We start from the raw sequence: 14,283 nt of genomic DNA on the forward strand, positions 1-14,283 counted from the left end.
CTTTTTCTCTTATTTTTCAGTTTTTTCCTTTTTTTTAGTTTTTTCTTTTTTAGTTTTTAGTTTTTTACCTTTTTTTAGTTTTTTTAGTCTTTAGCTTTTTTAGTTTTTTTTATTAGTTTTTAGTTTTTTTTTAGTTTTTGCCTTTTTTTAGTTTTTTCAGTTTTTTTAGTTTTTAGTTTTTTACCTTTTTTTAGTTTTTTTTAGTTTTTTAGCTTTTTTAGTTTTTTTTCTTTTTAGTTTTTTTTGTAGTTTTTACCTTTTTTAGTTTTTTTTCTTCTTTTGTATTAGTGTGAAATAATTCAGACGTCATATGCGGACAAACACGACGTCACTCGACAGACAGACAGACAGACATAACCCACAAACAACTTATTTTTATATATATTTATTCATATTTTTTTAGTTTTCTTTTTCTCTTTTATTTTTCAGTTTTTTCCTTTTTTTTAGTTTTTTTCTTTTTTAGTTTTTAGTTTTTTTAGTTTTTTACCTTTTTTAGTTTTTTTTTAGTTTTTTTTAGTTTTTTAGCTTTTTTAGTTTTTTTATTAGTTTTTATTTTTTTTGTAGTTTTTGCCTTTTTTTATTTTTTTCAGTTTTTTTTTAGTTATTAGATTTTTACCTTTTTTTAGTTTTTTTTAGTTTTTTAGCTTTTTTAGTTTTTTTTCTTTTTAGTTTTTTTTTGTAGTTTTTACCTTTTTTAGTTTTTTTCTTCTTTTGTATTAGTGTTAGACGTCATATGCGAAAATTGTATTTGTTTGTTAGACGTCATATGCGAACAAACATGACGTCACCTGATCCATCCACAGATCCACACACAGACAACTTATTTTTATATATATATATATATATATATATATATATATATATATATATATATATATATATATATATATATATATATATATATATATATATATATATATATATATATATATATATATATATATATCGTTTATGTCCGTTTGAGTCAGATTACGCTGAAAATTTTAGAGCAATGGGTTTGTATATTGTAAGGACATGCAGGACAACGGAATTGAACGAAATGAGGTTGAAGAGTTTGAATGTAAAACTGAAACAGACTTCTCAGAGGTAATAGCAAAAATAATGCAATCTATATATATAAAAATAAGTTGTCTGTGTGTGTGTGTGTGTGTGTGTGTGTGTGTGTGTGTCGAGTGACGTCATGTTTGTGTGTCGACTGACGTCATGTTTGTCGACTGACGAAATTACAGACCGGGACGTCGGGACACAAATGACGACCGGGACATAGGGAATATAAATGACGACCGGGACACTCAAAGAGAAAGCGACCGGGACACAAGGAATGTTCGATTAGCAATCACCATCAACAAAGCACCGGGACACAAATGACGACCGGGACACAGGGAATATAAATGACGACCAGGACATAAGTAAAAAATAAACTAAAAAAACTAAAAAAAAGGTAGACTAGATAAAAAAAACTAAAAAGAAAAAAAAAACTAAAAACTAATAAAAAACTAAAAAAGCTAAAAAACTAAAAAAACTAAAAAACTAAAAAAGAAAGAAAAATAAAAAAAAGGGAAAAAACTGAAAAATAAAGGAGAAAAACAAAACTAAAAAAAATAAAAATAAAAATACTAAAAAGGTTAAAACTACGAAAAAACTAAAAAGAAAAAAGGAAAAAAACTAAAAAAAAGTAAAAACCAGAAAAAAAACTAAAAAGAAAAAAAGGGGAAAAACACAAAAATTTTTTTTCATCATATACCAATTCAAAAACGAATTTATATATAGACCGGGACACAAATGACGACCGGGACACAGGGAATATAAATGACGACCGGGACACAGGGAAACAACTACAACGGGGACGTCGGGGGGCACAGGGGGATATAAAAATGACGACGGGGACACAGGGAATGTTCGATTAGCAATCACCATCAACAAAGCTCAAGGGCAATCATTAGAATCATGAGGTATAACTAAAAAAAAAAAAAAAAAAAAAAGGTAAAATACTAAAAACTAAAGAAAAGACCAATTCAAAAACGAATGTATATACAGACCGGGACACCGGGACACAAATGACGACCGGGACACCGGGACACAAGGAATATAAATGACGACCGGGACACTCAAAGAGAAATTACAGACTGGGACACCGGGACACAAATGACGACCGGGACACAGGGAATGTAAATGACGACCGGGACACAGGGACACAACTACAACGGGGACGCCGGGGGGCACAGGGGGATATATAAATGACGACGGCGACACAGGGAATGGTCGATTAGCAATCACCATCAACAAAGCTCAACGGCAATCATTAGAATCATGAGGTATAGATCTGAATACGGATTGTTTTCCCATGGACAATTATATGTTGCATGTGCAAGAGTCGGTAAACCTGACAATCTATTTATATGCAGTCGGTAAACCTGACAATCTATTTATATGCACAGACAATGGGACAGCGAAGAATGTTGTATATTCGCAAGTTTTACGTAGTTAAAAACATATATATATATATATATATATATATATATATATATATATATATATATATATATATATATCTATATTCACAGGTGGGACACAGGGACACAACTACAATGGCGCTTAACTAATATGGCGCGTAACGACTTACGCGCGCGGGGGCTTGGGGGGGGGCGCGAAGCGCCCCCACCAACTAGGTGTTGGGGTGGCGCTTCGCGCCACCCCAACAGCTAGTACGTGTGTAAAATACGTGTTTCAAGTGATTCTTGACTACAACATGTACTGTCTCCAGTACAAAGAACTTTATAAGGTTTGCAAATATTTACTGGCAATATCATTGACGCAAGTCACCTGCGAGTGAGTTTTCGAAACTAAAGTTCATAAAAACAAGCCTGAGGGCAACTAGTATTGATTAAAATTTAGAAACTCGGATTCTAATGTACGCTGAGAGATACTAAATGAAATTGAAGCATCAGTGGTATCAATCAAATAGTTGCCTCAAGTTTAGAAATGAACCGTCTTATTTTCTTTATAATATTTATATAGAGGGCGGGACTCCAAACCATTTTGCTCACAATCTGTCAATTATCATATAGATATTAAAACAAACTCCATTCGAAATCTACCAAGAAATAGAAATATCGAACCGATTAGCATTTAGAGTTCTAACGAGTTATTTTGATATTGAGCCAAAGCACTTTTACAAGATCCCTCCTGTGGAAGACCTCTTGGCCATTATCACGTCTATCCCCGACGAGAGTTGGTGGGAAGGATATGACTTGTAAGGAAAAGGACAAGAGGGGATGGATGAGAGGGGTGTTAAGAGGAGAATGACTTCCTCCTGGAAAAGGCGAAGGTCTGTGTTTGAGGTTCAGACTAGTCACATTGAAAGGAGCATTGGTGATCTGATGAATTCTCCTTTTTAGTACGATGCTCTAAAAATTACTTCCAGCTTCTTTAGTACCCTTAACTTTTAGCTTGCTAAATGAAGGATAGCCTATACGCTAATAATAATATGACTTTATTTTTAACCTAAATCACACGGAAGTTATTATTGTCGCTGCGTAACTGAAGACAAGAAAAAAAGAACCAAAAGTGAAACCAAAGTATATTCCAATGAATAAGACAAAGGAACTAAATTATTATGAAGCGAAAATTGGGGGAATAATGAAGCTGACAACGTACAGCATAGTCAAGTTTGCTGCACCTGGGAAATTTATGAACTCTTCTACTATTACTGTGCCAAGAGAGGGAGATAAAATAAATTAAATTTTTATGGCATTTGGTATTAACCAAGTGAGATATAGCAATCGCAAGTTCTTTCGGTCTGTCTGTCGGTCCCGGTTTTGCTACTTTAGGCACTTCCAGGTAAGCTAGGACGATGAAATTTGGCAGGCGTATCAGGGACCGGACCAGATTGAATTAGAAATTAGTTATAATATCCGAAATGAAATGGTCAGATTTACTTAACTTCAATATTTCTTGAATGGTGGTAAAGATACGGCAGAATAATCACAAGAAGTAGAAGAAAAAAACTAGTTAGAGCATGTGTCTTACACTTCCCACTACCAACACAATTTTAGAATAACCAATTTTCATCGTCATTTTGACATCCCGAACACACTGGCATAGACTTTATAAGTTGAAGTGGCTATAATAATGTGTTACCACCGAAACGAAAGAAAAGAGTCTATTTGAAGATCACTATGTTTTGGAGACCTCTCTACTATTGGGAAAGCTGTTATTGCTCTTTTCTAGCTTTGACTTTTCGCTAATATAAAACTAGTATTTGTCTGGGGAGTTGTTGTGGTTGGTCGCACTTTCTTTTTTATTTTATTTTATTTTTGATAAAGGATGTCCCGTATTCGTTTAAGATTTATCGGACATTGTATTGTTTATGTCAACCTCTAACTCTTCCTTTGCTCGAAATCATTCAAAACTTCATATTGCTTGTTAATGAGTTCCATCCTTTGAAATTTGTCTTTTTCCTACGTTGCTAATTATTCATTTTTTTAGCAACGACTTCAGCAGAGCAGTGGCCGAGGAGTATTTAAAGCATTTCACTTTTGAAGAAGAATCTCTTGACATCTCTTTACGAAAATTCCTCCAGGCTTTTCAACTGACTGGGGAAAGTGCTGAACGTGATAGGATTCTTGTCCACTTTTCAAAAAGATATCTTGAATGTAATCCCGGAAGCTTTCAGTCCCAAGGTTAGTATGATTCTGGAGACATTTGAAAATGGCGTTGCTCAGAATATTGATTGGTCTGACTACTGACAAATATCTATCATTGTAAAAGAAATCAGGATTTAATGAATATATACGGAAATTTGGATTAGAACTAGATGTTTGTTCCGGCAGCTGTAAGATGGGAGTAATTTTGGATCTGTGAGAGAATTCTCCCTTTTGGGAGATATAATTTTTCCTAATATTATTTAAAGAAAATATTTTAGCAATGGGAAAGGGGATCGTAGTGTATCTTGGGCACTTTGACGTTTCAGTGCATCTTCAATTTGAAACTAGTATCAGCTTGATGGCCTACTTTAACAGAACTTCCCTCTCGAGAATGGAAATATAGCTCAAAGAAACGAAGCTCGGTGGAAACTTTTTCGATAGTCTTTGCAGAGACCATGTTACACCATTCTTATATTGGAAGTTCTGACTCAAGTTCAAGCTAACCCATTGTTTTTAGCCCCAAGCAAGAAATATACGTAACTTTCCAAAATTTTATTTTTGTATTAATCAATTCATGACATCTACGCTTTCTTTAAAAAGCGCAGAGTTTAGAGTCTTACCCATTCTAGTAGTAAACAAAATTAGTCGCATACAAAAAAAGGAAAAAAAGTGTTGTTGCCGTAACGCAATAATGCAAATAGGCTGCCAGGATTGCTATTTCTTAATTGATTGCATTATTTGACTTTTTTTCAACATGGTTTTTTAGTGTCGGAATTTGTGTCTAAAATTGCCATTTTATGCAGAAAATAAACACAAATCCAGGGAGATATATTCAGGGTCGTATTAAGTGTCAACAAGATGTGGACCAGCCGTTCTCCTCAATATAACGTTTTCGACATGTATTCCAATGTCTCTTATATGATTCCCCATGTTTTCTGTTTTGGTGAAAGGAAATGGGAAAAAATAGGGAGAAAGGGGAAAGCTTAGAAATGTTATTTATGTTCTATTGCAAAATTGCGAAAATGTAAAATGTCCTTCTGTGATTAACCCTCGACGATATGTAAAAGCTAATATTAGGTCTGGTTTAAGTAGGATTGTTGTTTCTATGGTTAATGGGATTGCCCGAGTTATCTACCTTCTTGATCAAAAGTAATACTGTTTAAGCCGACCTTAGCCAACGAAATTCAGGCCTTGGCAAGGTGACGAATGTGGTCCACAAGTATTTTGGTAATTTAAAAAGTGGAACACACAAGTACTGCTATTTTGGACCAGTGCCCTTGCGCACGGTCAGTGTGCATGCGCCCTTATTAGAAGTTAGAAACTGCACCAAAAGTTTAAAGTTCGAACCAGAAAGATAGTGAAATGTCTTTGATTGGATGATAGTCATCGCATGGCATCATGTTTAACTAATCAGCGGCCTTTGACATTGACAGACCTACGAAAGTGATGAGGGTACGTGTATTGAAAGGAACAGTGGTATTTTACGCCTTTAGTCAAAGTGTTAATGACAGCCATCAAAAATCGCTCTATACAATTGAAATCTGAGTTTTAGGATTCTTCTGGTTCAGATTTGGCACTTCTGTTACATTTTCTAATGCCCCTCATACTTGCGCATGCGTATTGACAGCACGCAAGTGGACTAGTCTAAAATAGTGACGCTTGGGTGTTACGCAAATGAAACTTGTATATAACGTTTGTCATTTTGTTCAAGACACGATTTTATAATTTTGAGAAGAACTGTGCCATATTATTCATACACTTTTTTGATTTAATAAGCCTGATGATGACGTGGTACATTTTATCATTTTTGTTATGTTGAATTCTCAGGCTGGCTTTGTATAGTGTTTACCTCCTTGAAAGGCCTGGAAAGCTCTTCATAAATGTTGATGCAGAGCATTCCAGACCTTCACTTAAAAGGTTGGTAGCTTTCCAGTGTTCGCTTAAAAGGTTGGTAGATAAACACAAAAACTTGGAATGAGCTCATTTGTTTCATTTCTACGTAGCGTCTTTTTCATCATTTAATCATACAAAATTAGCTGCAAAAAAGGCCACTCTTCACGTAAAGAAATTAATAGTGTCCTAATCTTTCTATATAAAGTTGATTACTCTCTCTTTACCTAACACCTACGATTACCAGCAAACCACTTAAAAATGTTAATTAATCATCATTTAATATAAAGTAGCTATTGCGCCAGTAAATGTGAAGATATACTACCAATAAAACTCAAGAACAAAAAACATTTGCTGTTGTCATTCCAGAGTGTCCTGTCCTAGTAGTAAACCCTTTTCCAGTGATACTAGAGCTCAATACTAAACTTTCAAAGTATCTTAAATGAAAACTACGCCAAGGAAAGGTCTTAATTATGTTTTATATGCTCCCTTAGCTCTAGAAGTTTTCTAAGTAACGAGTTTAACTGATGCTTATGGAAAAAAGGGAACTACTGATACAATTTATTTTTAAAATAGTGCCTTTTTTTATTACGTATCTGCCAACGTGAAGATATATTTTTCCGGTAGTCATATATAAAGGCTCTATTGACTCTGCAAGACATAGTTATATGCCTATGCTTCATCCGAACTTCTTCAATTTGAGACTTTTCTCATTCCTTTCTCTTATTTTCTTCTTTTACCTTTTTATTTTTTCCTTCCTTTATTCTACTTCTTGAGTACCCTCCCAAAATCTTGTCTTTTTTATCTTCTAATAACACGACCCCCACTAGCGCAGAAAAATATCTGATACGCTGATTGTCGTTTACCCTTTTTCATCAGTGGGTTTTATATATGTGTTGGATCGTCTCCTGAATCAGTTAGCGAATTATTTCGATGGAATAAACGTCTCTGGGGGACAATTCCAACTAGATATGCAGCTCCAAAGAAAAATATGTTTAATTTAATCGGTGCTAGAACCTTTACTCATGTAGGTATTCTGAGTAGTGTTCTTTTAGACGCTTTCACAAACCCTCAAAGAAGAGAACATTATCTGTTCGTAATCTCTGATTTTCTTACCCAAGACGGAAATTCGAATCTACTATACCTCTACAGAGCCTACAGAAAAGGAAAGTTTAACCCTTTTGCCCTCCTTAAAAAGGGTAGTTGCCCAAAGGGCATCATGTTTGCTTCTTTTAATCACTATCTTAATTTAGCTTTTTTTTTGTTGTGGTTTTTTCAAATCTCGAAAATCCCCAAAGGGCTATTCCAGCAGTGAACGAATCCTTCTATTTCAAATAGATGTATCTTCATTAATGTCTGTAATATCTTCTTGGCTGTTCGGAAAATGCGATTACATCTTATGTGTCTGGATGAAGAACAATGGGGAAAACTCTTTTATAAGATGTAATCTAACGTCTTTCAATGGACGAAATCAATTGTAACGTCTTAGCAGTGGAAAATCGGACTACGGGATTGTTTTGAAACTAATGAAGCCGAATGAAAGACATTTCAATAATGTTCGCTCAAAGACAAATTAAGTTACTTGACATAAAGGTATAGGTGAGCGAAAAAAATCCGAATTTTTTGAGAATAAAAATAGGCGATTCAGATTCAGATTCAGACCATTCGATTCAGTGTGCTCATTTTTGGTATCAGTTCCAAACGATTGTCCCCTTCCCCCTAAAAAGTTTAGATTTCTAATTAGGCACCAGGTTCCAAACGATAATACCCCTAGGCACCCTGATAAGAATATCACTTAAAATCTTTTTATCAACTGGGACTTTTCGTGTCTTAGAGCAATTCAATAAAAATAAAAAAACAAGTTTTTTCAACTAAAAGTTAAGAGCAACATTAAAACTTAAAACGATCAGAAATTATTCTGTATATGAGGGAGGGGGTTGCCCCTTCCTCAACCCCGCCCTTAACGCTAAATTCGACGTTTTTTTTAAATACTTTTCTTTCAAAATAAACACCCATTTTGTTTGAGTAGTCTTTCCTAAAGTGTCAGAACAAAAAGTCAAACTTTAGCTCAAAGAGGGTTGAGGAAGAAGCAGTCCCACTCATATACAGAATAATTTTTGCTCTTTTTTATTTTTGATAATGCTCTTTACTTTCAGTTGAAAAAACTTATCTGTTTTTTATTTAATTTCTGACCGTTTTCTAATCATTCCAGGAATCCCCCATGTAACGTTTCTGCCGGAAAATTCCCCCTGGAAGCTTTTCTTCCCACGATAAATTCCCCCTGCGGAAAATACGAGAATCAAGTTAAAACTTTCAAGAAAGTTTTCTTTTGAGAGGAGGAGGTACGGAGACTTAGAATTTGATTTTGGGGGAGGGTAAAAATGTTTTTTTTCTTCAATTCTCGCCATAGGGATACGTTGTGTTTTTTTCCTCTTTTTTATGCCTTTCACTGGACAGGGTATATTACTAGCTATCAAACATTTCTTGATAAGGAATAACAAGTAAACAGCAACTCGGCACAACAGTAACCGAAACTCTAAAAAATGATCGTTAATATATATAATTGTTTTCATATTCACATGTATCAAACAGTTTGTGGTAACAAACTGTAGTAAGGAGCGACCCGGCTCAATAGGAACCGAAACTCTAAAAAATACAATTTTGATACCAATAGCTACATCAAAAGAATCGTATTTTTACGCTGATTCTAAATATATAAGTTTCATCATGTTTAGTTTTACCCATCAAAAGTTACGAGCCTTACAAAATTTGCCTTATTTTATAAAATAGGGGGAAACAACCCCTAAAAGTCAAAGAATCTTAACGAAAATCGCACCATCAGGATTCAGCGTATCAGAGAACCATATTGTAGAAGTTTCAAGCTCCTGTCTACAAAAATGTGGAATTTTGTATTTTTTCCCATAAGACAGATCACGGATGCGTGTTTATTTTGTTGTTTTTTTTTGTTGTTTTTTTTTCTTTTTCCCCAGGGGTGATCGTATCGACCCAGTGGTCCTAAAAGGTCGCGAGAGGGCTCATTCTAACAGAAATCAAAAGCTCTAGTGACCTTTTTAAGTGATCAAAAAATTGGGGGGCACCTAGGCCCCCTCCCACGCTCATTTTTTTCCCAAAGTCATTGGATCAAAATTTTGAGATAGTCATTTTGTTCAGCATTGTCGAAAAACCTAATAATTATGTCTTTTGGGACGACCTAATCCACCACAGTTCCCTTGGGAGGGGCTGCAAGTTACAAACTTTGACCATTGTTTACATATAGTAATGGTTATTGGGACGTTTACAAACGTTTTCAGGGGGAATATTTCACGTTAAAGGGGGGCAAGGGGAAGGGGTTACGTGGGAGGATCTTTCCATGGAGGAAATTATCACGAGGGCAAAAAATTTCCATGCAGGATTTTCTAGCATTATTTTAAAAAACCATATGAAAATAAATAAAAAAAAAGTTTTTTCAGGTGAAAGTAAGGAGCATCATTAGAACCTAAAATGAACAGAAATTATTACGTATATAAAGGTTTTCGTCTCCTCCACAATACCTCACTCTTTACGCTAAAGTTTTTTTTAGTAATCTCAACTATTTATTCTACGGTCTTTGCGATTCAGGGGCTATTCTTAAAGAATTGGGACCAAATTGAAGCTTTAATGTAAAGAGCGAGGTATTGAAGAGGGGTAGAACCCCCTCATATACGTAATAAAAATATAGAATTTCGTTATGCAAGTTAATTTGTAAGTTACGTATATTTATTACTAATAAAAAACTATAAGAAAGCCATTTAGCAAAAAAAATGTGCAAATTTCATTTTAATTATTCATGTGCGGTGGGCCAAAATCAAAACATGCATTACTTAAAAAACGTTCAGAAATTAAATAAAAAAAAAACAAATTTTTCAACTGCAAGTAAGGAGTGACATTAAATCTTAAAACGAACAGAAATTATTCCGTATATGAAAGGAGTTGTCCCCTCCTGAACGACTCGGTCTTTACGCAATTTTCTTTTTTAGTAGAGTTGTGAGAAACAGTCAAACTTTATCGTAACGAGCGAGGCGTTGAGGAGCAGACAACCCCTTTCACACAAGGAATAATTTCATTTCGTTTAAAGTTTTAATGTCGCTTCGTAATTGCAGTTGAAAAACTTTTTTTTATATTTAATACATCAAAAGAAGCGGCTTGTTATTTTGAGTCCAAATATATAAAATTCATCAAGTTTAGTGAAATCCATCAAAAGCTACAAGCCTGAGAAAGTTTATCTGGTTTTTGCAATAGGGGAGAAATACCTCCTAAAACTCAAGAAATCCTAATGAAAATCACACCATCAGATTCGGCGTACCAGATAACCCTACTGTAGAAGTTTCAAGCTCATATATACAAAAATGTAGAATTCTGCTATTATTGCCTGAAGAAAGAGCACGGATGCGTGTTTATTTGTTGTTGTTTTTTTCCAGGGGTGGTCGTATCGAAATAACTGTCCTAGAAGATCGAGAGAGGGCTCTTTCAAACGAAAATTAAAAGTTCTAGTGCATTTTTTAAGTGGCTAAAAGACTGAAGGGCAGCAGACCACCTCCCATGCTCCCTTTTTCTCCAAAGTTATCTGCTTAAAATTTGAGACAGCCATTTTGTTCAGTATAGTTGAAAGATCGAATAACTATGTCTTTAAGGGTAAAATGTCTCCTCACAGCCTGTGTGAAGAGGCCTGCAAGTTATGAAATTGGTCCATTGTTTTACGCATAAAATTTGTTATTGGGAAGTATACCGACATTTATAGGGCGGGACTTTTTGCTTGGGCGGATTTTCATAGGGAGAATGCTCTTTGGGAAGGTAGATTTCTGGGGACGGGGAATTTAACACCGGAGAGATTTGGCAGAATTCCTAAACGAAATTCTTGTTAATTGTCTTATATTATCTTTGCCAACTCTATTTTGCATGTGGAGATGTGGAGGGGGCAATTTTTCGCGTGTTTTGATCTCCATAAAAATATCACGCGGAAGGGGGCATTTCCACAGTGATCGAGAAATCGATTAGAAGTTTAAGTTTTTTTTTTCAAATGTAAGTATGCTAAGGATGAGTTTTCAGACTGAATCATCTGCAAGGAATTTTACGGGGGATATACAACGAGAATTAAGCTTTCTGAAGGGAATTTGTACTTTAGGTGGGATGAAATTTCCACGGAGGAGTTTTCCATGAGGGGGATGCCGGTATTGTTTCAACAATAATCAGAAATTAAATTAAAATGACAAGTTTTTTTTATTGAAGGTAATGACCTTACCTTAGACCTTAGATCCTCCTGAGCCATCGGTGGCGCATAGGGCGTCGACAAAGTCTCTCCATTCATCACGAAGCTGTGCTGCTGTAGTGATATCTTCCCATTGCGGAGTGAGGGAAATGTTTGCCTTTTTCAGGTCCCGATCATACTGCCTCCGCAGTGTGTGTTTTGGTCGGTCTCGTCTTCGTCTTCCTTCAGGCTGCCACTGATACACTCTTGAGGGCAGTCTGTCTTCGGGCATGCGTAGAACATGACCCTAATATGCCCATCTTCGTTTCTTCAAAACTTCGGTCACTATGGGCTGGTTTGTTTTCAGCCGGATTTCCCTATTGGTAATTTTCTGATGCCAACTGATTTTGAGGATCCTTCGAAGGCAAATGTTTTTGAATCCAAGAATACGTTTCTCATGTTGTTGGTTGAGTTTCCAACATTCACTGGCGTACATCAATATAGACAACACCTTGCTGTTGAACAGGCGCAATTTTAAACGAAGTGAGTATTTGTTGTTCCTCCAAATTGGTGTTAGTCTTTTGAAGGCGCCTGATGCTTGTCCAATCCTTCTCTTGATTTCAATTGTTACATCGCCAGTGTTTTCTATCCAGCTTCCTAAGTATTCAAATTCTTGGACCTGTTCAACAGATTTATCGGAGCATTGAAGAGTTAGGGGGGAGCCGGATGTGGACATACCTTTTGATTTGTCGACGTTGATCGACAATCTGACCTCTCGGGCTTTTTCTGAGATTTCATCAAATAGCAGCCGTAATCGATCTTTGGCGCCTTCTAGCAGTATTATATCATCTGCAAAGTCAAGATCTGCGAGCTGTTTGTTGTTGACGTTTACTCCATAGCCCGTTGACTGTCTGAGTACGTAATCCATAACTATTGTAAATAAAAGTGGTGATAATACACATCCTTGCTTGACACCAGTCATGATTTTGAAGTATCTTGTAACTCCGTTTTCTGTTCGAACACAGCATTCTGTTTCTTTGTACAGGGCGATAATCAGTTCTACTATCTTGGGGGGTATTCCATAGTATTCGAGGATTTTCCATAAGATTTTTCGGTCAACCGAGTCAAATGCTTTTTCTAGGTCAATTAAAAGAAGATATAGCTTTTTATTCCATTCCTTTGAGTCGTCAACCAGCATTCTCAGTGTAAAAATTAGGACTGCACATGATCTTCCAGGTCGGAAGTCGTGTTGTTCATCACGAAGATGTTGGTCCAGTTTCTGCTGTAGGCGTTGTAGTATAATAATTGACAAAACTTTACTAGGTATTGACATTATGTTAATATCTTTCCAGTTTCCACAAACAAGCGCATCGCCTTTTTTGAAGAGCTTAATAATGGTTCCTTTCGTCCAGTCACTGGGCACTTTCTGGTCACTCCATATCTGAGTTAGCAGCTCAACCCAAACTGTCATGCAGTTGCGGACTGAAGTTTTCAGCATCTCAGATGTAATGCCATCTACTCCTGGCATTCTTCCGTTCCTCAGCTTTCTGACAGCGGCTATGATTTCTTCTGGGGACGGTGGTTCTTCATTTACATCAAGAATCATAAATGGAGTGTCAGGAATTATGTCTCGGTCATTTATTCTCGGTCTATTTAGTAGGTTCTTGAATTGGGTTGCCCACCTCTCGTCAATCATCAAAGGGTCTGTCAAAAGGACTCTATTCTCATCCTTTACTAGATTAGTCCTGTTAGGCTTGACTCCAATCATCTCATTGGTTAATCTATAGACTGTTTTCGAATCTCCCTTCTTTGCTGCTTCTTCCGTCAAAGCTGCTTTCTGTTCAATAAATTGCCTCTTGTCGGTCTGGACACTCTTCTTTACTTGTTTGTCTATTTCTCTATATGAGTCTTACAGAACAATTAATTCAGATGCGTCTGAGGCCGACAGAATGGAAAGTTTAACTAATTTTCATGCATCAATTAGTTTCCAGGTTCGTTCGGAAATCCATCTTTCTTTCTTTTTCTTCTTATAGCCTAATTTCTCCTCTGCAACTTCTCTGTACGTGGTTTTAAGTTTCTCCCACATGTGTTCGACACCAGCCCTTGGTTCTCATTCCGATTGCAGGGCTTCAAATCTATTTGAAAGTTCTAATCGGAACATTCGTGCTGTTTCCTTGTCGTTCAGTTTCTCAACGTTGAAGGGTTTTTGTGTTGTCGGTTTATTGTTTTTCTGTGTCGCTTTTAACTTTAGATGGATCTTGGCAACCATGAGGTTATGGTCTGATTGTATATCAGCGCCTCTGTAGCCTCTCACGTCGAGTAGACTCTTCCGCCACTTGCGTGAAAAGAGCAGGTGATCAATCTGATTGTACGTGCGGCCATCTGGTGAAGTCCATGTATATTTGTGAATGGTCTTGTGTTGAAACAATGTACCTCCTATGACAAGGTCGTTGTTCAGGGCGAAGTCGACAAGTAGCGCTCCGTTTTCGTTCATATCACCTATTCCATGTTGTCCCATGACTT

At 36.0% G+C, this 14,283-nt stretch overlaps 1 protein-coding gene across 1 annotated transcript in view; it reads left to right on the top strand.

Moving 5' to 3' along the window:
* LOC136036268 (PH and SEC7 domain-containing protein-like) overlaps positions 1–14,283 on the top strand; it is a 187,358-nt gene that overhangs the window by 89,129 nt on the left and 83,946 nt on the right. The window contains exon 9 of the mRNA XM_065718408.1: positions 4,489–4,682. Coding sequence (XP_065574480.1) covers positions 4,489–4,682 — 194 coding nt within the window. The remainder of the gene's footprint in view (positions 1–4,488; positions 4,683–14,283) is intronic.

Source organism: Artemia franciscana, chromosome 15, assembly GCF_032884065.1.
Source record: "Artemia franciscana chromosome 15, ASM3288406v1, whole genome shotgun sequence".
NCBI lineage: Eukaryota > Metazoa > Arthropoda > Branchiopoda > Anostraca > Artemiidae > Artemia > Artemia franciscana.